The 23,844-nt window shown below is 38.7% G+C and overlaps 1 protein-coding gene across 1 annotated transcript; it reads right to left on the bottom strand.

The window, feature by feature from the left end:
- Positions 1 to 16,242: 16,242 nt before the first annotated feature.
- On the bottom strand, positions 16,243 to 22,036 carry LOC121760803 (UDP-galactose/UDP-glucose transporter 5B-like). The gene is made up of 12 exons (XM_042156420.1): positions 21,873 to 22,036; positions 21,623 to 21,781; positions 20,951 to 21,064; positions 20,595 to 20,687; positions 20,355 to 20,420; positions 19,441 to 19,539; positions 18,768 to 18,847; positions 17,461 to 17,573; positions 17,156 to 17,244; positions 16,924 to 17,010; positions 16,757 to 16,825; positions 16,243 to 16,668 (listed from the first exon to the last, which is right to left on the bottom strand). The coding sequence occupies exons 2-12, from the start codon at positions 21,734 to 21,736 to the stop codon at positions 16,555 to 16,557; spliced, it is 1,038 nt and encodes a 345-aa protein (XP_042012354.1). The 5' UTR covers positions 21,737 to 21,781; positions 21,873 to 22,036; the 3' UTR covers positions 16,243 to 16,554.
- Positions 22,037 to 23,844: the final 1,808 nt, after the last annotated feature.

Below are 23,844 nucleotides of genomic sequence, written 5' to 3' on the forward strand. Positions count from 1 at the left end.
CATATAGAAAATCGGGTCCTGCGATTCGCCCAAACTTTTGTTAGCTACAACTTGATGGGCACTGCCAACAACGCCCTGACGACCGCCGACCTATACTTTACGTGGTGCATGGCCACAGGAGTACGAGTTCATTTGGGTTATTGGTTAGCCCAAGCCTGCCATCAAGTCACCTCCAACCCGTCCAGGCATCTGTACACGTGCCATCTTCTCGGGGCCTATTTGCAGCGCAACATTGTAATTAAAATCAGCAAGGCCTGCCGTGTAGTAAAGATGTGCTCAGCCCCGGAAGTCTTCAATTTTGACTTTTTTTTCAACAAGGGGTTGCTGATCGCCCGAGGGAAGGAGGTGTGTTTTTATGAGGTCGGTAAGTCAGAGGCACAAGTCAAGCAGGAACCCGATGGTGTGGAGGTAAAGGATCAAGCCACTGAGGACGAAGTCAGGCTGATGGTTCAGGGAGTTCAGAAAGAAGTTGAGGAGGTAAGGAAAGGAATCGACGGGGTACGCAAGGAAATGACTGAGATCCGAAGGGAATTCGGAAAAAGCAGGGAAGAGGCCGCAGTCCTGAGGGGACGTATCACCGATTGGGTGGCTTCGTCAAGTGAGCAAACCAACAGGATGGCGGAGGGTGTTGCTTTGATGACGACCATGCTGAAATGGCTGCACAAAAAGTTCCCGGATGCATCAGAAACTATTCCTGGGTCTAGCGGCAACATTACAACGCTAAGTCCAGGAAGTGTATCCGCGCAAAAGCCATCACAAGGCCCGAGGCCTCACATCACCCCCTCTTCCGCTAGACCCGTGGTCCTGAGGACAGCCATACCCCGACCTACTGATGACAGACCAGAGAAGCCGGAGATGCCGGCCAGGAAGAAAGCAAAGGTGACCCAGCCGACGGTGCCACCAAAGTTTGGCTCCCACGGGGGCCAGACACCGAATTGAATTTCCCCTCAAACCCAAGTAACTTTTTCTTTCTTTTATTTAACAGTTCTTTCGTTTTATTTCTGTTTTACCTGCCAGCATGCTAGGTTCTGTATATATGTGTTGAACCCTTCCACTTAGACCAAGCATTGGTCTAAGTGTGAGAAGGGGTTATATGTCATAACATGTTTTGTGTTGTATGTTGTTCCTTCCCCCACTTAGCCCAATGCTTGGTCTAAGTGTGAGAAGTTTGTGTTTTGTTGAGTTCGTTTCATGTCGCCACTAACTGGCCTGCTTTCCACTTCATACGGATTGCTTGGGGACAAGCATAAATGAAGTGGGAGGGGGGACGCAGTTAGTGCAGTTAGTGTCTTGTACATATTCTGTTAGGTCTAGGAGTTTGTAGAAGTTTTTTTTTAGGTTTCGTGTTTGCATAACTGGTAAAATAAATAGCAAAAAGCCCCTTAGGGAGAGTAATTGAAGAGAAAATACATGCTAAATTGTGAATCCTTTTCTCTTAATAAATCAAAGTCAGTTGGATGAAGTAAGAACGATAGAGGATGCCTTAGATAACCCAGTTGTGCAGCCCTACTATAAGAGCGAGTTAGAAGCCTATACACTTTGAGCTAACTTGTAAAAAGAATGGGCTACCACTTGATGCTTAGGGAGTAGAGAATAAAGGAGGTATAAGCTGGACGAAGTCCAGGAAAAGGAGGTATAAGCTGGACGAAGTCCAGGAACCGGAGGTATAAGCTGGACGAAGTCCAGGGGAGGAGTTAAAATAATAAAACCGGAGGTATAAGCTGGACGAAGTCCAGGAAAAAAAAAAAAAAAAAAAATTTAAGGGCAGGAAGCAGTAGTAACCAGACCCAGGAATAAAAAGGAGACGGTAGGAAGGAGAAACTCTCATAACCCGATGCATCAGTGGAGTAACTTTAACTTAAGAGCGATCCGATCCTAACATCCCTGGTGAGGAATGAGTGATCGAGTGAATCTAACAATTGGGAAGTCAGAAGGCTATCTTGACGAACTGACAACTTGACTAGACAGAAGAAGGGAGGGGGAGGAATCTGAGGCTGTAAACGCTTGGATTGACCTTAAACTTGTGGGGATGGCTGCTAGGAAAATACCAGTTTATGCGCTTATGTGTTTTCTTTTCTTTTGTGATTTTTATGTGTTTCGTGTTGTAGTTGTCTAGATCTAGGAGTCTGTTTTGTTTGTAGAATAGTACTTGGGGGGGGCCGTGCATTGAAATTCGCCTTATTTCTTTTTCTTGTCTTTCATACTTGAGGACAAGCATGGTTTAAGTGTGAGCAGTTTGATAAGGCTAATTTCATGCATGGGTCTAGGGATTTAATTCGTGATTTTACTAGGACTAACGCACGTTTTAAGCCAGGTGTGTGAAGGAATTCGCCAGGTCCAGGAAAGAAGACCAAAAAATCACAAGGTCGAGGAACTGGCGATTTAGTGAACGATTATGAAGAGAATTGCTCGACGGAGGAAGCTCCAGAGTTGAAGGGTAGAATAGGGATTTCTACGAAGACTCAAGGGCTATGTCCGCATCTATAAAAGGCAGAAGCATGCAAGCTGGAGGGATCTTCCCGGGGGAGACCTCACCACAGCCTGTTGCTTAGTTCACTTTCCCACACACACACTTGATACTAGTTTTGAGGAGATCTCAGTTCGCACGTTCGGGTTTCATCTTAGCTTCCGATATGGTGTAACACCGCTCTTGTTAGGAGCGAAGAAACAATTTATTTTCCGCTTTCCGCATTTTACTTACTCTGCCGAGCTTCGTTGTTCGAAGCTCGGTTCGCTGTTTTCACCGAATAGTTTCTGGTTTAAATGCAAGTTTGATTTTCCGTTATGGCGATTGTGTTGATTTCTGGTTTGATCGTTTCGCTTATTGAGATTTTGGAGTTTTTAAATTGTCTGAGTTGGATGCGTTTCGCAGCTGTTTACTGAGTTATTGTAGGTTAATGGTCAGATCTGGGAGATTGGAGTTGGATTGTGGAAGAATTTTGGTTGGATTTGCTGGATTTGTTGGTTGTTGGGTTCGGATGTCTTGGATCCGGAGTGGATCAAGTATTCCGACGTGAATCTGAGTAGTTTCGATCTGATTTTCATGCTTAGTTTACGTGTTTTTCTTTCATTCCGTCTAGTGTACGCAGATCTGATGTGTTTCCGAGTTGCAGCAAGATAACGACGACCAAATCTCTATATTCTGTTCGAATCTCGCTTTTTGCTCTGTTTTGTTCATCTGCAAGTTTAATTTGGTTGAGAGGATGCATTTTGCTGCGAGCTAGCGTCAGAGTTTGTTAATCTGCAGTTCTTTCCGTACTTGCCATTTTTGGAATTATGGTCCCCACTTTCAGTCATATTCTGTTTAGCTAGATTAGGTAGTTGTTTACACTGTCTAGGAAGTGGTTATGTTTCTTGTTGTCGAAGTCTGAATTTACAAGTTTAACATGTCCTAGGTCTAGCATTTACATTTTCTGCCTAGGTCTAGAGTTAGTTTAAAATTCTCAACCCTTTTGTTGCGTGGCAGCAGCCATTTGTCTGTCCAAAGTCTCTGAGCACTACTTTGCGAGTCCATCTCTGTGGGATCGACCCCACTTCCCTATACTAATTCATAGTATTCGGGTTGAGGGATTTATATTTTTTTGAAGGGGAGTCGATGTGTGTCCAACGACCAAGCACTTTATGTTCTCTTAAGTTCCTAGACCTTGTGCTCTAGTGGATTTAAGGAGCGTGGTGTCTTGACCAAGCGCTTGCAGTGATCTATTTCTGTGCACACGCGATATAAAAAAAATCCTCATTTCAAGGATGAAGGCGTATCACGACAAGATGATTGAGAGGCACGAATTCCACCCGGGGGATGCCGTGTTGCTTTTCAACCACAAGTTGAGATTCTTCCCGGGCAAGCTAAAATCTAAGTGGTTGGGACCCTTCACTATCAAGGAGGTCATGAGCAATGATACAATGGAGCTCATAGGACCCGATGGAAGCACGTTCAAGGCTAATGGCCAAAATCTCAAGAGGTTCTTTACTAAGGAGCAACAAGAAAACAATTGCGCTATGGGGGAGGCAACCCCTAGTAGGTAAAATTTATCGCTTTTGTGTGTTTTGGTGTGTTTTTGCTTAGTTCTTGTTTTCGTGTGTTTTTGTTTTGTTCTCGTTTTTTGTGTGTTTTTGTGTGTTTTGAGTGGAACAGGAAAATAGGCTTCGATGGGTGAAAAGCGGACAAAAACTTAAGAAACGGCGAAATGGACACATTGTCCAGAAAGTTCGCCCGGTCGGGCGTTTTGCAAAGTGCAAATCGCCCGACCGGGCGTTTGATGAAAGCGAGATTGTCCAGAAAGTCGCCCGACCGGGCATTTTGCAAAGTGCAAATTGCCCGACCGGGTGTTTGACGAAAGTGAGATTGTCCAGAAAGTTCGCCCGACCGGGCGATTTCTTTGCGTGATTTAAAGACGCATCAGAGGTCAGTTTTTATACTTTCAAACCCTAGCCACAATTTTCTCTCGTTCCTCTCTACTCTCTCTCGCTTCTCCACCCTCAAATCTTCCACATACACTGATTTCACACACACACCATCCTCCTAATCCATCTAATTCAAGGGTTGAACCAATTAATCGGTTGATTTACTCAAGAACAAGCAAAAAAGAGAGAAATCCGTTTTCTATCACTCTAAGCCCGAAAGGTATGATTTTTCATTCTTCTCTTACTTATGCTCGGTGTTTAGATGATTATTGGTGAATCGATGGTTGGAAACTAGCATGTTTTTCGTTTCTTTGGAGATATCTTGACTAATTGCTAGTTAGAGGATGAATTTGGTTTGAATGGTTGCCTTGAGCATGAATTGTGCAATTTCCTTCATGGGCCTGTGGTTATTGAGTTTGGGGAACTAACATGCTTTGATTTGTTGATGTCTACATTGATGCAATGTTAGATAAGTGATGCATGTTGGTGGAATGTTTGAGTTAAGCTTGATTGAGGTTTATTGTTGTGGAAGAGACATTGTGTGACACAATGGGGGGGTTGATTCTCGTCTTGATAAATGTATGAATGAGAAGTTCTTTTAGTATAGAGTATGTTTGGGAGAGAGTGCCTTCATTAATGCAACTTGTAGGTTTATTGTCGAATTGATCTAATACTTTCAATTTTTAGGTAGTGAACGATGGCACCCAGCCACTCTGGAGTTAATTTGAATGCCGCAGAGAAGAAGAAATGGATCGTACTCTCACAACTACCCTACCGGGTAGCTAGATATCCATGCCCTATCACAATCCGACGGTTGGGCATTGAGCAGTGCTTCAATGAGCTATGTGAAGAGGGGCAACTAAATGGGCTCTTCATGGCACAGAGGAACCCCGCCTATCAGAGGCTTACACTGGAGTTCTTATCTACCCTTGAGGTAATCATGAACAGGAGGGAGATAGTTGCCATCAAGTTTCGTATGAGGAATGCTGAGTACACAGTGACGATGGCACAATTCAAGGAAATCTTTGGATTTTCAGGGGAGGTGTATAAAGAGTCGTTTAGCTTCAGTCACAATGCGAATGACTTCTGGAAGGCCATCACTATCGTTGATGACAACTTCGCCGCCAACAGGGCAAAGGGTTCTCTCATTAGGAACCCAGCCTTGCGCTTACTCCAGAAGGCGTGTGTATGCTACCCCTTCGCGCGTCATGAGCATGGGAGCGTGCAGAGGGACGAGCTCTTCCTGTTATGGACTATTCTGCACAAGGAGCCTCCCTTGAATTTGGGCCACTTCATGATCAAACATCTTGAGAGGGCCTCGAAGAAGAAAACCTGCACACTCTGTGTCGGTGCGGTTGTGTCAGCTATTGCACTCCATATGGGAGTGTCGACGAGGGGCTTGGTCGCCGACATTGGTGATAACTTGATGGACTTCAGCTTTCTGAGAAGAACAAGGCTGGTCGGAGTGGACCAACGAGGGCAGATATATTTGATACAGAGGGCAGCAGATCATTACCCCCTCCCGGACACCGTCAACACTTATGTGAACGGTCCTTTCCGCAAAGAAAACTGGAAGATGAAGGCTGCGGTCCACGAACAAGCCACGGCGGCGAATCCACGGAACTTGCAATTTAGGGATGTGAGCCCGAGCTCGAGTGTTGATGAAGCGCCCCATATGGATTTTCCCGAGATCGAGATGGGGGTCGAGCAAAATGAAGAAGAAAATGAGGAGGAAGGTGAGGAACAACCGACCCACCAAGGGGAAGATGAAGCCGGGACAAGCACTCAGAGGAAACGAAGCCGACAAGAGCGAGAAGAGGAGGACTACGGCTCGCTCGATCAATGAGAGGTTGACACGGATGGAGCTGCGTCAGCAGGAATATTGGGTCCAGAATGAAGCGCGATGGAACCAGTTCGACACCAACTGGACCCAATACACTGATTTCAACAACGCACAATGGGCCAACATCAATGCCCGATTCGATGAATTCTGTGGCCAGTGGCAGCATCCGTCTCCTCCTCTGCAGTGAAGGTCCATGGGAGATCCACTCTCTTTCAAACTTATCCTAGCTTTGCTTGGAATAAGTTTGGGGGGGTGTCTAGTGGATTCCCTCTTTTACCTCTCTCTCTCTTTATTTGATGATACCCCGGCCTGTACCCCTATTCTTTTGATGATATTTGATGATGATATGTGGGCATGTAAATTTGAAATTTGACTTGTGATGTTTTGTTGATCTTGGCTTTTGGAGTAGGTGGCCTTGTTTCCTTGTTCCACTTGTTTTGTGTCTTTGTTTTCTTTTTAGGTTTGTTTTTCTTGTTTCCTTTTGTGTTGAATAATCTCCCTTGGGTAGGATGATAGATTTGGGAAGAAAGTTGGTGAAATTGAATGGGGAGTTGGAGACATTTAGAGATGAATTAAGTAGGTTTGATGGATGAGTTGCCTATGATGAGAACTGACGTAAAATGTTTGTGAAAACTTGTTGATTTAGCCAAGTAACTTGTATCTCCTTCTTGTAATTTGTCTAAAGTGAATTGCTCGTTGCTTTGCCTTTGCTGAAAAATACCATGTGAGAATTGAGCCAATATCGTTTTCCAAAAATGTGTGATTTTTCATCAACTATGTTATATGTTTCTAGAACTTGCTCGCGGTCTTCTTGAGTCTACATAGTGATTATAGGAATAGGAGAGGACGTTAGGCCATCCTTCTTATCCATTTTATATATCCAAATTTATAACCTTATTCAAAATATTTTTCCCTAGCTAGCCACTTCGAGCCTTTAAAGCCTTTTTCTTTGGAAGCTAAATAAAAGGGAATGTCCATACACTCTCGGTGAATTTTAGTTTATATTATGTGAAAAGAGTTGGAGAGATAAGGTAGAAAGAAAAGTAGCGTGTTTACTAGTGAAAAGTGCATAGACATCTTTGGTTAGAATGCGATAATTGGTTGGGCAAGAAAAAGAAAAAAAAGGGGTGTACAAAAGAAAAAAAAAGAAAAACAAAATTAGAAAAAAAAAAGAAAAAAAAGAAAGAAAAAAAAATCAAAGGAATCTGGGAAGTGAGAAGAAATCTTGACAAAATCTAGAATTTACTGAGATTCGAATGGTTGGTAGGGTACTAAGTTTGATGTAGTGAATTTGATTACTTTTGCTATGATTGGGTTTAGTCACTTTTTAGCCAAATATTTTCTCACCTTACCAAAAAGCCTTACATTACAACCTCTAGCAAAGACCTTTCGGATCCTAAATCTGTAGTCACAACATAGTAGAGGAGAGTCTAGACTTCGAGCAAGCTTATGGTAAGCTATACATTTTTGATTGATTTGAGCGGTTCATACTATACCTATACACTTTGAGAGTGAGAAAAAAAATCACACTATATACTTCCGGTGAGGGCAAGGTGACAAAGTGGAATACGTGCCAGTAGCTTGAAGCAATGTTCATTTTGGTGTATTAGTTTGCGAAGTTATTGATACATGATGATTCTGTTTTCTTTTACTGAGGCAGTGATGACAATCCAACATGCTTACACGAGTTCATATTCTATGTTTTCTACTTCTTATTTGAGGACAAATAAGTGTTTAAGTTTGGGGGAGTTGATAAACTCGTGGTTTAGCAAGTATTTTGGGGTGTTTAACGTGAATATTTCAGTGTTTTGTAGCATATTACTTGAGTTTGCATCCATTATCCACTACTTTAGTATTTTGATGAGTATGTCGAGTGTTTGGAGCTAAAACAGGTGAAAATGACTTGAAAACGAGCTTGGAGGAGGATTACAGAAGAAATGCCAGACCGGGCGTTCTTGCTTAAGAGAAACGCCCGCCCGGGCGTTTGTGCAAAGGAGGGACCGAATCCAAAGAATTCGCCCGACCGGGCACTACCCCTCGGAAGAATCGCCCGACCGGGCGATGTGAAGGAAGTATAGTTATCGACTGTTCGCCCGACCGGGCGTTTTGGAGACTTAAAATCGCCCGGCCGGGCGATGTGATCGGCGAGACTTAATTGCTATTATTTCCGCCCCGGGTATAAAAGGAGACCTAGGTTTCGACACCAGACACAATAGACACGCCCCTAGGAGTAGTTTTCACATTGGAGAGCAGATTAAAGCGACAAAAAGTCCGATTCATCAACAAGGTTGAAGACGAAGACGATTTGCCCACTCAATCCACCTTTGGGAGTATCTTTATTAGTTTTCTTATGTTTAGTTCACTTTCGATGGATTTATCTTGTGAATTTGCATTGAATATGAGTAGCTAAATCCCTTGTAGAGTTTTGGTGAAGACTATAATGAACGCTTTTGATTAATTTAAGGACTTTTGATTACCTATGCTCTTGTGATTTCTTTGTTTCATTCTTGTGCTCTTTCAATTCAATTGCTTAGCTACCAATTGAGTTTGTTAACCTAGTTTTGAGTAATCGAGAGATACCTAATTAGGATTAATAAAAGAATGAACAACACCTAGATAATTTGCATTCGAGAGAAGGGATTCTAGAGTGAGGGCTTGAGCCTTTTGTTTTAAGGAGTTAATTATGAAGTATTAGAAGGAGACTTCAATATTAATGGTTAATCAACGGGTTGGGTGCACTCGAGAGAGGGCTTAGCCTAGACTAGCGGCTTTCCTAGTAATTCTAGAGACTTCAATTGGGTAATCGAAGTTGTTGAATTGTTCACTTTGTGTTCGTTGTAGTTGGATCTAAAGCTCTACTTCTTTCTTTTATTTGAAACATATCATTTGTCGCGTGCTTTTAACTTGTTTATGTTTAATTGTTTTTCCAAGAATCAAACCAAACCTTTGAATCATCTAGATAGTAGTTAAAATCGGTCCGTGGTACTTGAGTTTATACATTTTGTCTCTGTGGGATACGATACTCTTGCTTGCTTTGTGCTACACTAGCCCGTACACTTGCGGGATTTTCTTGTGTTAAAATAAGTCGAGTCACTTTGGTCATGAATACTCTAGCAGTGTCGTAATGTGGCTCAAAATAGACTCCCATCATCCAAAAATAGCACTCCGCCACTATCTCTTGCAAATGATAGTTTTTTTCCAAACTCCAAATCGTCCCACCACCTGCAGCTTTTGTTTAGTTTATACTTTACACTATATAAGTAGTAGTAAACTAGTAATTAAGTATGTCATGAGTTGGTGTGGTGGTGACCTTGTAATGTGGTGTAGCTCCCTCTGATGTATTTTCTGCACAATATTGAAGTCCAATTTGGCAAAATTCAATAATGTCTGATTGTGCGACTCATCTTGTCGGTACATAGATATGAATTTCTTGGCCCCGAGTCTTATCAAACTCTTGCTAATCGGCATCTCCAACGCTTCTTTCACTCGATTCGAAAGAGAAGTGCTCATAATTTTGTGGAGTGAATTCCGAAGATGAGAAGAAGTAAATTCTAAGGCTCTGTCTAGAATATCTTCTCCGTTTATTCCGTAGTTGGAAGCCTCGTACAAGCTTAGCATCCCTTCAACGTCGTCTATCAACGACTCCTTCAAATTCCCTTCCTTGTCTACCAATCCGTTGAACACGTCTGCATGCAGTAATTAAATATAGAGTATGGTAACAATTTTAACTTTAAGATCCGTTTTGTAGGAAAGAGAGATAAGACAACATGTTAAGAGCACACATTTTAGGTCAGATAACTCCAAGATAGAAGAGTTATCTACCCTAGCAAACAGACCCTAAGTTTTTAACTGAAATTGATTAATTAGGGTTTGTATAACTAACCGCATGAGACGTGGTAACCTTGCTGTCTGAGCAGACGAAAACGGAGAGCAAGAATTCCAACATTGTCCTTATCTTTGCTACTTTGTGTATCATAATTCTGGTGAATTTTGTGTAAGGAATCGTCCATTTCTTTGGAAAAATGATAGGCAACACCTAGACGTTGGATTGCATTAATGAGCTCCATCTTGAGCGTTGAATCATCCGGGGTTTGAGCTAGCAACTTCTTCACCTCTACCTTTTGCTTTTCGAGCATTTCCTTGTCAGTGGCACTGATTTCCTGCAGTTACAAGATTAATAGCAGTGGCGGATACATGATTTTTCGTTCGGGGGTACGAAAAATTACTTATAGTGACTGACTCGGAACTTCAAAAACCAATTCTTTTTCTTTTTCTTAGAAAAAATAATTACTCACTTCCTCTCTCAATAATTGTCCACTTCGATTTTGACACAAATTTTAAGAAATGTAAAGGAAGGTGGGCTGAAAAAGTTAATGGAATGTGAGTCCATTTTTATATATATTAGGTTTATAATAAAACGTGAATATAATGAGTTAATGAAATATATAACATATTTAATATTTATGGTAAAAAGTGAAAGAGGAAAGTTAACATGGAACGGAGGGAATATATATTATGATGAAACAATATATAATTAAATACATTAGAATATTTAAAAAACTAAAATGTTGAAGATATCAAAAATGCTTTAAAAGATTTGAAAAAATTGGAAAGATTAAATATACGTGTGAATTGTGAATGTTTTATATGCATTACAATTTTTTTTAAACAAAAAATGAAAATATACAAATACATAAGATTTAATAAAACAGAAAATTTATATCTATGCATTAGACGTGTTTCACAAAATAAAAATGAAGATATACAAAATTAATAAAAAGAAAAGGGTAACAAAACAAAGATTTGAAATTGCGTAAAACTTAAATTAATGCCACCGTTGAGAGGAATCGAACACGGCCTCTACTGAGGAAGTTGAGAATAAAACCGTTGGACCATGTGTTTTGTTAAGGGCTACATCTAAATACATTATGATCGAAAAGTTTGGGGGTACAGTCGTACCCCCTTGGTCCCATGTGGCTCCGCCACTGATTAATAGTACCATTTTGTGAAGTTGGCTTTGGTTCTACTTGTTGCGACCGCATCAGTTGAGAGGTATTTTTCGGCTATGAAAATTGTGAAAAGCCGTCTTCGTAATAAGATGGGAGACTCTTGGATGAATGATTGATTGGTTACATATATTGAGAGATATATATTTTGTAAGATTGATGCTGAAAGAATTTTGCATAGTTTTCAAGTAATGAGACCTCGTCGGGAACAATTGTAATTGTTTAGTTCATGCTTAATATATTTTAGTATCTTTGTCGTTTTATGTTTATTCATTTATTTGTATATATTTATATTTTTGCCCCCTCTCGTACAATTTTCTGGCTCCGCCCCTGCTTAAATTTCGGAATGGATCACCTCATGCATTGTATACTATATTTCATAATACACCATTAAAAAATTGACAAGTGAATCTTATTTTATGGGAAAAAAGGTTATTTCCAATATAACCTCTCCACTTAAGTAAAGAAATTTAAACTACACTAAATATTAAAAACGTATTTATTCAAATCAATTTCAGTTAATTATGCTCAATTCTAATAAAAAAAGTAATAGTGGATCACACTTTATAAAAAGAAAATTTATTTCAAATAATCTTTCTTGCACTTTCTCGTTTCTACACATCTTTCAGTTTCACTAATTCTCAGCCTATTTTAATTACTAATCTTGTTTGTTTCCATAAATAAGATCAACTTGTTAATTTTTTAATTGTGTATTATAAAATGTAGTAGTATACAATGCATGAGGTGATCCCTTCCGAGATTTCATTGAAAAAAAACTTTAAAACGTGTATTATAAAAAAAAGAACATAATTTTAATACAATTACGAACAATTTCAAAACGTGTATTAAAAAATTAAAAAAATAATTTGAATACAATAATAATAATTTTAAAATTGACAAAACAATTTTAAAACGTGTATTAAAATCCTAGGTTAGAATAAGGATTTTAAAACTGACCAAACAATTTTAAAATGTGTATTCAAAAATAATAATGATAAGGCCTATTTCATGCATCGGTTTAGGGGTAAAAAGTATGCTACTTGATCGGTTTATCGCGCAAAAACAAGTGTTAATTGTGCAGGAATGCCGCTTGACCAAGGCAACAAGGCCAAACTGATCAAGCAAGTACAACAGGCGAAAAAGGCTAAAAAACGGGGGAGTTGATCAAGGGAGTAATCAAGCAGTTAATGAGGTGACCACTGGTTTCCAGAAGAAGGACACGTGAGGATAATGAGCTGGATGGTGCGCATCATTCTATTATCAAGGACGACGTTCTAGAAGGGGACACGTGCTGATACATGAGACGCAAGGACGGAGCTGAGTCATCAATCTGTTACTGAAAAGCGTTGTCATTCTAGAAGGAAAGCACGTAGCAATCGATGAGTCGCTCGCTCACAGCATGAGCGAATATCCTCTGCCAATATCGTTATCCAGCTGGAGGTCGTTGTCGAGCCTATAAATAGAGGATGTGCCACCACAATAAAAAAAACCCTTTTTAATTTAGCTTTTACCATCTTCTTCCGTCTTCAGTTTTATTTTAGTTTAGTTTAGTCTAGCTCAGTTCCAGAGATAGCTTAGATAGAGAAGTGTCTAGTTAGAAAGGGCGACCGAAGGAAGCGCTGCAGAATTCTCGATATCTGTCGGCGTTATCTCAAGTTTCCTGCCGAGGACCTCTCGGTTTTACTTGTTTTCGTATTCTCCGAAGTGTTAGCTTAGTTTAATTTTGTAGTTAAAGAAACGATCGTTTTGTATTCTGTATGCTTGCAACATTGTTCTGAGTTATGGATATAAAATTGGAGTTGTTTCGCTTCCATTCGTTTGCTCACTGTTCTAGTTTAATTTCGCTTCAGACTTCGATTCAGTTTTTAATCATGTTGAATAGCAAGGTGTTTCAGGTTTTCCGTAGCATGCTTAGTTAGTTGAGTTCTTATTTTCAGTCTGCCGTTTACTTGATCCAGTAGTAATCAGTGACTTGATCCAGTAGATAGTTTACTTTGTGCCTAGTTTAAACCCAGTAGTTAAAACTCCCAAAATTAAAGCGTGGCAGCAGCCGAACCCTATTCACTACGCACACACTCGATACACTCGCTTCTGTGTGGGATCGACCCCGAACTTGCCATTTTACTGTTAAAGTAGTGCAAAATTGGGAGTTATAGAAATTACATTGGTTGGCTAGCGAGAGCGAGATCGCCTTGATCAAGTGGCAACGACATTTGCTAACTGGTCCATTCGGTTCAGTTATCTTCCATATAGCTTGATCCACTCGATACGCGAATCCTAGCACGCCAAATAATAATAATAATAATAATAATAATAATAATAAAGTAACAATAGAATTATAGAATTATATTAAAATTTTGATGCTTGTTAGAGTAGGTATTCTTGTAACCAAATATCGTATCTTCAATTCCTGCCAACAATTTTGATATCGTTCCAAATTTTCCTAATTTGAGCACTTACCTCTAATACATTAGCTAAAATTGGTTAGCAAGAGCATCTCCAATCATTTACACTAAACTCAAACTCATTTTAGTATAAATATCACATCAAATATGATTTTAATCTAACTATTTACACTAAATTCAAACTTAAAATAATATTCTCTATATTATGTCACTTTTACTCACAAAATTTCAAAAACTTTTAGGTTTAGTTTAGTGTAAACCTGATATAAGTATTTTTTTTGCTAAAAAAAATAAAAAATGGTATTGGTTTTTAAGCACTATTAGAGCTAATTACCTATTCCATTTTAGGTTTTAGAATAGTTTTGGAGATAGTTTAAATATTCATTTAGAGTGAACCACGTTTTTAGTACCTAAACTTTACCAATTTGTTGCATGCACGAAACTCAATGAGCTATTAAAAAAAAGGTTATTTTTCGCTGAATTCGTGATGCTGTATCAGCAGATAATACATTGGGATTCTTAAATTATCAGTAAAGGCTAAGGCCATCCACAACGCTGTCTCTATACCGTCTCTTAAACCGTCTCTTAACTACTATTTGAGCACTATTTGAGGGCCCCACTGTCCTTTTTTCCTCCATCTCTTAACTAAGAGACGGAGGCTGCAACGCTCCGTCTCTTAACCGTCTCTATACCGTCTCTTAATTACTATTCATTCAATTTAATTTATAATTTTTTTTAAAACCCAATTCAATTTAAACAAACACACTTTATTAAAATTAAAACAAAATTAAAAAACACACAAAATAAAAAAACACACAAAATAAAAAAAACACACAAAATAAAAAAACACACAAAATAAAAAAAATTAATCGGAAGGGCTAATCATCCTCCGGAGGCGGTCGAGGTTGAGGGGGAGTCGGAAGGCCAAGTTGTGCTGCCATATGCACAATTCCGTTCCACCAGGCCGCGTATTGGGAGTGCGAGAAGCGGGAAGTGTCCGCCATTGTGGCGGTCATGTACGCCACCATAAGTGTGTCCGAGCCTCCTCGCGAGCCCGATCCTGAGGCCGGCTGGCTTGATTCGCCTCGGCCCTTCCTTGCTCTAGCCGCTTTCGCCGCCTTCGTCCCTTGCGGCCGACGGCGCGTACTCGCGGATCCTCCTGCATCGCCGACCGTACCCGCAAACTCCTGGGATTCAGCATCATGTTGGCTGATGCCTTCAGCAGTGTCACCACCAGACGCACCAGCACTAGACGAGTATTGGCCACTCGCCGTATGCTTCGTGCGCTTCGAGTTTGAGCCCGAGCTGGAGCGGAAACCGCCGGCCCATCGTTCCTCGTCCTTGACGGCGCGCCAAACATCAACAAATCTGAATTGATGTCCCTCGTCCTGGTAGTAGGCGCGCAAAGCGGACGTCAAAATGTCGGTGGCCGTGGCGCCGCTTTGGTAGCGCGCCTCTTCCGCCGAGTAGATGCCGCAGAATTTTTTGACCTGTCGGTCGACTCGGTCAAAGTGACAGCGGATCATTTTAACTGCGCGCTTGCGGGAGCGGTTCGGCTTTATTTGGTGGTAGACCTCGACAACCTTTTCCCAGAAACACTTCCGGGTTTGTTGATTCCCGACGATGGGATCGTACGAGACCGTGATCCAGGCGTTGTACACCGCCATCGTTTCGAGGTTGTTGTACGGATGTCGGCCAAGATCCTCTTCCTCTTCTTCCTCCTCGTCCTCGCCCGTCTGGGGTTGTACACTGCCTCGGCCACCTCCACCGCCTCGGCCACCTCCACCGCCTCGGCCTACTCCCGGCGTGGGATCAACTGGAAAATCCTCCCGGATCTGGGATAATCCCTGCGAAAACCGCGGGACGTTGGGACGAACATATGCATCAAGGTCAAAATTGGGTGGTTGGTACCCCCCCGACGTCGCCGAACCCTGGGTCCCCGGCGTTGACGAACCTCCACCGCCCAATGTGTTGATCATGTTCTCCCAATCGCCGAATGAGTTGAGATCCCACCCGCCGGAGCCGGAGCCGCCATAGTTGCCCTCGCCGTCGCCGGACATCTTGAGTTGGGTTATGAAAATTTCAGCGAAAATTTGAGAGAAAATTTAGATGATATGAAGAATAGATGTGTAGTTGTGTGTAAATGAGGATGGGTTTAGGAGTATTTATAGAGTAAAAAATTTAATAAAAAACAAAAAAAATATAAAAAAAAAAACAAAAAAACGGTAATAATACCGTTACAAATTTTTTTTTATTTATTTAAATTCGATTTTTTTTTAAAAAAAATATTTATTGCGTCAACACGTGACGACGCCCACTCGCGGGCCGGCGAGTGGGCGTCACGCACGACGCCGGGCTGCGCCACGTCGCCGAGGCGCGTGGCGAGCCAGCTCGTCTCCTGGCTCGGCGAGACGAGTCGCGCGACGAGACGCGCGACGAGACGGGACGAGATGGAGGCTGCAACGCGTCTCGCCGGGGTCTCGTCTCGCTGAGACGAGACGCGAGACGCCGGCGAGTCCCGTTGTGGATGGTCTAAAGCATATGGTATACATTACGACTATAACTCTTTGCCGTAAAGAGTAATATCTGTACGAAGTATATTGGGATTAGCACATTGAAACAGGTCGTTGGCATATTTCAAATAAACCTTAGCCTAAGGGAACAAGCCTGTGGTCTCTGTAAAACAAAACTAAACTTCAAAATCTTAGTAAAGCCGCCAAAAAAAATGATCTTCATTCTATAATCAGACATCAGATGCAAGGTTACTTGAGAGAATTCTGGGAAAATTACTCCAAGCCAAGCCTAAGCTTTAAAGTTAGCAGCCAGTAGCCCCGCCTTTTTACGCAAAGTTAGAATTAGTCGGAGATCTTCTTACATCCCTAGTTGTGCACCCAATATTTCACGCGTTACTCCTTGGTGGACTAACAGCTCTATTTTCTGCTTCTTCAGAGGGCAATGGCTTCGGTTTACTTCTAAAATAGCTTTTCGAGTATATGGAACCAAACACTATAACCTGGCAGATGAAAATCAATAACCAATAGAGGTTAACGACACTGAGAATTTACAGGAACGTAGATATAAGGATCAGGAGAACTGCTTACAGCTCCAATCAATTGTTCTGCGGTGAGTGGGTGAGCAAACCACACACAAGATAGTAGAATGCTGACCAGCTGTATTAAAAATATGTATCAGCTCAATTACGAGAGCGAACAACTGGAAATGTAATAAATTTTGGCAGTACCACGGATAATATTAACAGTTGATGTACCTGTCTTGTGGTCATTATGGTGGCAAAGGTCAGAGCTCCAAAATTGCGGATGGTGTAAGAAATGAAGAACTGGCTAATTGTGGCAACCTGCAATACATTTAAGCTCAAGTCAGGTGGAAAAGTTCAGAGACGATTCTAGGAATGATAAATGTGAGGGAAAGAAATCGGAAAGACAAAATGATAGAAATACAAAATGCAGAAGTAAAGAGAAAATCTGAATATAATGACTTACAGTTGAAAGTATAATAATGTCAATGAAACAATCATTATGCCGAGAAACAAAGTCTATAGCCAAGAAAAGATTTCCTTGTAAGATCAAACCTACATCAGAATCAAAAATAACAATTTAATGAGGAAATGACAATAATTATCCAAGACTGTGGAGTTCAAAACGCACTAAATTGCAAGTGAAAAGAATCTCCCTTGATATTAAAGCAAACATCTACTTTTTACAAAATCATTAATAGTTCTTTTAAAAGTTATTTTGATTACCATTATTCTAAAGCCCACCTAAAAGTGGTAAATGATGTATCTTACCAGTGAAACTTATCATGCAAGAACAAAGAGTCGTGTAAAATATCTGGTTGTGTATGTCCATATCATAGCCTTTAAAAAGTTTATCCTGAAATGTGCTAGTGAAGCCATCACACCTGTTAACAAAGACCATAATAATTAGAGTACATGCTTGGACCAAAAACACTAAATTTAAAGTCCGTCATTTATACAGAAGCATGGCAGCTAATAGGTTGCAAGTTCTATAACCAGAATACAAGGCCTGTCTCAGAGTGTGACAATAAAGCAAAATAGATTTAAAGTGGAAACAGATAAAGTACTGATATATCTAGAATGATCGAGATAGGTCGAGAGGAAATCCCACTGCAAGCATGATAAATGCAACTACAGTGAAGAGTTTTCATGAGAGGGAACCGAAAAGAAAGACATGGAATATAAATAGAACTTATGTGGAGGATGATTTAGCATTTCAGTAAAATGAAGAAAGCTAAACCGGTGCACTCAAAGGGGTAGATCAAGAGCCTCACTTAATAACCAATTTTTTAAAATAGAACACTCAGCGCAGGCAATTTTAAGCTAAGCATATTACAGAGAGTGTGTTTGGAATTCCCTTTGTTGACTCTTTTTCAATTCATAAAGTAAATACTATCACTTTAACAAAGCTTATATAGTTTAACAGCAAATGGTCAGAAAAGTTGTGGCAGTTTATGACATGACCAACCCACCCACCCAAAAGAAAGCGATGGAAAAGAAGTAAGCAATGAAGAGATATGTGTGAAGACCGAAGTAGTTCTAGTTTAAAAGTTAGGAAAACAAAAGAGCGGTAATATTTCAATTTTCAACTGTCCTCAGGACACACAAATATGAATGAAACTTTAAAACAACAAATAAGCATTTCCTTATAACTTCTTTTCTCTTCAAATGTTAACACAGTACCGCTACAATGTGGAGTAACATTTCTAGTCATTTATCAAAATGCAATCTTCTCGAAACAATTATCAGTATATGCACTCAAGAACAGACATGTAAAAATCAGTTTGCTTTTTCAGGATCATTAATGTCACCTGATGTTTTCAACTCTATTTAGTTGCTTGTTTTGAAAATTAACAGCATAATATAATGTTATGATTTTGTTCTGGGGGCTTATTTCAATGGCCCAAATAAGATTTGGATTCCAAGAAAACTTAGATAAAAATCAAAGAAAAAACAGGTGTATGAAACGTCAACCTCAAAAGGTTATATATTAGTATGAAGTAAGATGAAGCATATTGTCAGAATCAAACCAATTGATCAAATATAAAATAATGAAAAAATGAGTTACTTGACATTACCCAAGATAACCAATCATCAAAGAAACACCCCAAACAGTGCTTTCTCTTCCTCTACTGTATGGACTAATATCACCTGCGGCCTACATTTGAAATATTTGAATTGCAATTAAGTACATCTTTGATTAACAAGATAAAGCACATGAATCATGTGATATTTCATATTTTCAAGCTAAGCTTCATAGTTTCCAAACAAGAGAAGCATCATATTAAGATATTATCAGGTTCAGACATATTTTCTTCATGATACAATTAGTCCAGATTTTAAGTCAAAACCCAAAATTCAAAACCATGTTATCCTTAATTTGCTTACTCTGACTTGAACTAAGTTTAATTTTTACCATGATTTCAAAATAACAGTAAATGGTTTGTTCATTTACTTTTCCAACCTCTTTTTAGCGAGGATACCTGAAGTATGAATTATAATTTCAAAGTCTCAAGCACTTGAAGCACAAAACAATGTTGGACTAGAAAATGTTTGAGCACAACTTTTTATGTATAAATATGGAATTACGGATGCAGTACAATGTATTGTTCTTGATTTAGAATAAAAAGTTATGTCATCAGAAGTTGGAATGTGGAAAATGTCAATAATTTCTTCTCATATAAAGAGTATTTTTATTGCGGAATGCAGAATAACAGTGAGCATTCTTAAGAAATTGTTTAGAATGTTTACCGGAAATAATATAAATATTGAGCATCCAATAGTGACTAAAATGGCAAACAAATAATCTTTTCCAGTGTACTTCTTTTGCATGATGGCAGTGCCCCAAATCTGCACCAAATGAGAATAACTATGAGACAGTAGAAACAGGTGCAGCTACAAACATCCAAAAGATTATGAGAATCATATACAAACTGATTTTGCCAAAGCTTTAGCATTGACTAATTGGACTTTTAAGTTTCACCTAAGGTAATGAATGATGGTACAAAAGTTCAAGCCGATTCCAGACTTTCAACTGTGTTTTGCTATCAAAAGCAACATGTTTATATATCAATTTTCAAAAACCCACAAATGAACTGCAATAGTGATCCATTGGAATATGGTTTAAGTTAAAATTGTAAACGCCACTTTCTTGGAACTGTTGTCACTTATCAGTGAACTTTTAGAAATATGCCCAGAGATTAGATTTCTGATGGTGGTCAAATAACATATGGACATGAAGATGTAACAAAAAGATATCAGTCGAAATTCACTATCCAAAAGATTATGTCATTGTTATCAATGAGTTTAACTTAAATGGGGCAGACCATGGAGGTTCTGATTAAAAATTGACAAGTTGCACGTACTGGTGATCTACATGGTCTTCAGTTCAAAATTCACACATATATTTTTAACTAGTTTCTCTAACAGCTACTTTAGCTCTAAGGAATGTAGTCCAAATTGAGAGAATATTTGAAGCCCTGAAGCATGATCAATTCTCAGGGTACTCAGTCAGAGCAAACTATCATATGGATTGAAGTTGTAACAGATTCCAATTCATCTTTTGGGTTACCACATAAAAGTATTTGTAGATTTCATCCATATCAGCATTTTAAGGGTTTCAAGCCTTGAAACAGAACCTATATGAGAAAACTAGGCAAACTCACCATCACAGGTATCATTTTGGCACACTTTGCCAGCGTTTGCACTGGAAAACTGACATATTTAAGGGCCTGAAATGAATCAAAAAAACTTTTCATGTTAAGCACTTCTCCTTACAACTGAACATAGCAAAAAATTTCCTGCCCGGCAAGGTCAGAATAGATATTCGAATTTATTTACTAAAGTTCCTCTCAGGGTAAAGTTCAAAGAGAGTTTCTTTCAACCGGCCAAAGAATACAGCTCACCTCATACTGACAAGTCGTAGTGAGTATATTAGACACCGATATAGCACAATACTTGTAAATTGGAGCAACAGGATCAAGGACCTTTTTACTTCCCTGAAGAGCGAAAGGAGCAGGTAAAATAACATCAAAACATGAGATCAAATTCGAACATATCTAGATAATAATAAGCCAAGTTCCATCATATGCCGCAGCACCATATTATGTAATGCCAAATAGAATATGAAGTCAAACCAATTCATTAGGCTTTCAAACAAAAACCATCTACAATGATGTGCTTCAAAATAGAAGTGAACTTCCAAAGATGATTTCCAGTTACACGACACAAAACTAGCCATTCAATATTCAATCACAATTACCAGTAGAATTGCAGCAGACACAGCAGAGGTTGAAATGCGGTTGCAGAAGACAAGAAACAATGAATACTTAAAAAATTCTTTGTTTGGACCATATGGGACTCTCATAATCTTTTCCTGCAACAAACAATTTTCTGTCAGTTTCATAAGAAATGAAGATTCTGACCCAATATAAGAGGTACAAATGGGCATATTTAACATAATTACATCAAGACCATCTCTAGTTCTAATGTTCAAATATATTCTTATATAATAGTACTTCATAAAGATTCAAAAAGGAATATCTTTTTTTGCTTAGCATTCAGAAGGTGGGGTTATGAGTAAAAACTAAGAAATACATGACTGAATAAGCATATTGATGCGAGAATAAATTGCTTTTACTTGAGAATGGACCTCCGCTTTTCAAATTGGAATCTTAGTAACACTTCACTAAAACCTTAAGCAATCCAAAAAAAATAAAATGAAAAATAAACTAGGCTATGTAAGATCTTGTTTTTATAACACCCAACCCCAAAACATCTTTGCCTCGCCATAAGGAATCTGAGGCAATCAACAAATTCTAATACTCGATAATATCCTCAATTTTTCTCTTTAATGATAAATCCAATCCGCTCGCAATTAATACGATTGAAAAAGAGAGAGAGAGAGAGAAGAGAGAAGAAAATAAATTGGCACCTGTAATACTCCATATATAAGAAGAGTGGACATGATTCCAGTGACGGCGAACGATAATTTGAATAGCTTGTTCTCTTTCAATTTCTGAATGAGCTGCGATGGAGGCTCCGCCATCTCTAAATCCAATCATCCGCTGCCGCCGTCGCCGCCACCACCACTCTACACAAAACCACAGAAGAACATTTTTTCCACCAAATAAATAAATTATCAAAAACACAGAAATTACACATTATTCTGGCAGAATACGTACGTGTAGCAAGATAAATTACGCGTTAAAGCGATGGTTCGGCGCCGTTCCACCGCAAGAAAATTGTTTGCAGTGATCTGGAATTTGTTTTGATCGACTACTTTAAAATATGTAGGGGTTTTCGCCGGCGGAATCACGTTTCTTTCCCTCGCACTCTTTATTGCTGTATCACACTAGTTTTTTCATTTAAAACAAATCAAAACTAATTTTTATTCCTAAAATGACAATTACTGCAGGAGTTACTTCCTAGGAAAAAGTAACCGTATGTGTTACGCAATTTTGCAAAATGGAGTGCAAATGATGGAAATAATCCTTAAAAATGTATAACACCGATGTAAGCTAACGCTACTAATTGAGTGAAAAAAAAAATTTGTTCTTTACATGCGTATATACATTATGTTTGCTTTGAGTGCATTGGTGTTCACGTCGGACATAATCGGCCCACTACAAGATTTTGGTATTTGAGAAAAATTGAAATATCAATTAGGATTGCGAGAAAATACAGAAATACTACTAATATACGGGACTTATTGTAATAAAAAAATATTAAAAATACTGAATTTTTTATATAATGTTGTAATTTTCTTTTATAAAACTATATGAATTTTTATGTAATGCGGTAAACCGTGATATACTAAAATTTTGGTATAAATCGAAAATTATGGTATATATCGGATTATACAGTATGTCGTGTATATATTGACATCAATTTATAATGTAAAAATAGTATATGTCATAAATATCAAATATATTTATGCATAGAAGAAAGAGAGAATTGATATGTTGGGCGCTCTAAATGAGCGACAATTTGAACACCTATTCCACACCCATTCTTTTTAGTTTTTTTTTTAATGAAATTCGTTCTCCTTAATTCTACTCTTTCCTCATCGTCAATTCTTAATTTCAGTCTTTCACGTGCTATATCCATTCTTTGTATCCAACTGTTGATCTACAAAAACATAGAAAAAAAAAGAAAGAAGAAATATACAATTCAATTACCACTTTTGCCAATTGGGAGGCGCAAATGCTTGGGGATACTTAGCACAATTGCACTGTTTGTATTGAGAAGAACAAGTCCAAAGAGAGACGTAGACGAAAAATCAAATGATGTTTTCTTACATATGCCACTTCTCTCTTATCAAAATTTGAACACCCATAGAACCTAAAAGATTTTGGAAAGTATTTACATAAATGTAAAACAATCCTAAAATAATATCAAAATAATAGGTATAGTACATAGAACCTGATAACTTATATGTAGAAATTAGTACGAAATAAAATGTGGTAGTTATACAAAATATATTCAACTTGACCAAATACACTACAGAAATAATTTAAATCTTGCAAAACGATATAGAAAGTCAAGTAGCTTTTTTAGAATGCCAAAGCAAGTGAATCCAAATTGAACTATATACCGCGAAATAATATCTCTAGTATAATAAAGAGTAATTCAGTCACTTTTTGTAACGACCCGCTAAGCCGATATTGTTAGAAACAATATTATTATCTTGATTACTTATATAAGTAACTTGAATGCGATTAAATTCAAGCTACGATAAATTATAGGAGTTGTTGTTTTAACGTTAGGCAAGTGAATAGAAAACGTAAATATATATATTACACCTATATGAATATTAAATTTAAATAAATGAATAAATATTAATAACAATAATAAATTAATACATAGTTTTTTCTTTATTAGTTAGCTTATCCGAGAAGACCTCTGTCATGCGATGCATTTAATGCTACTGGTTGAGTTGTAGAGATAATAAATGCTGCATTTATGAAGGCATTAATGAGGTATGGAAAAAAAATCCTTCCTCTGACACATTTGATGAACATTCTCGCCTAGATTAATTGCAGGTTAAGTTTGCCATAGATGAGTATATTTACTCACTTTCTTTCACCATAAAAACATTACCATCATACATCCTAATCACCCCTTCACAACCCCACATAATTCCTTCACAAACCC

Source organism: Salvia splendens, chromosome 2 (genome assembly GCF_004379255.2).
Source record: "Salvia splendens isolate huo1 chromosome 2, SspV2, whole genome shotgun sequence".
Lineage (NCBI taxonomy): Eukaryota > Viridiplantae > Streptophyta > Magnoliopsida > Lamiales > Lamiaceae > Salvia > Salvia splendens.

Bases quoted from the DNA above. Each gene is read 5' to 3' on its own strand.
- LOC121760803 (XM_042156420.1), bottom strand. From the start codon at position 21,736: ATGGCGGAGCCTCCATCGCAGCTCATTCAGAAATTGAAAGAGAACAAG. The intron at 21,065-21,622 runs GTGCCAATTTAT...TGTTTGTTGCAG, and splicing joins TTATATATGGAGTATTACAG to GAAAAGATTATGAGAGTCCC. The intron at 20,688-20,950 runs GTAATTGTGATT...TTCGCTCTTCAG, and splicing joins TGTCTGCTGCAATTCTACTG to GGAAGTAAAAAGGTCCTTGA.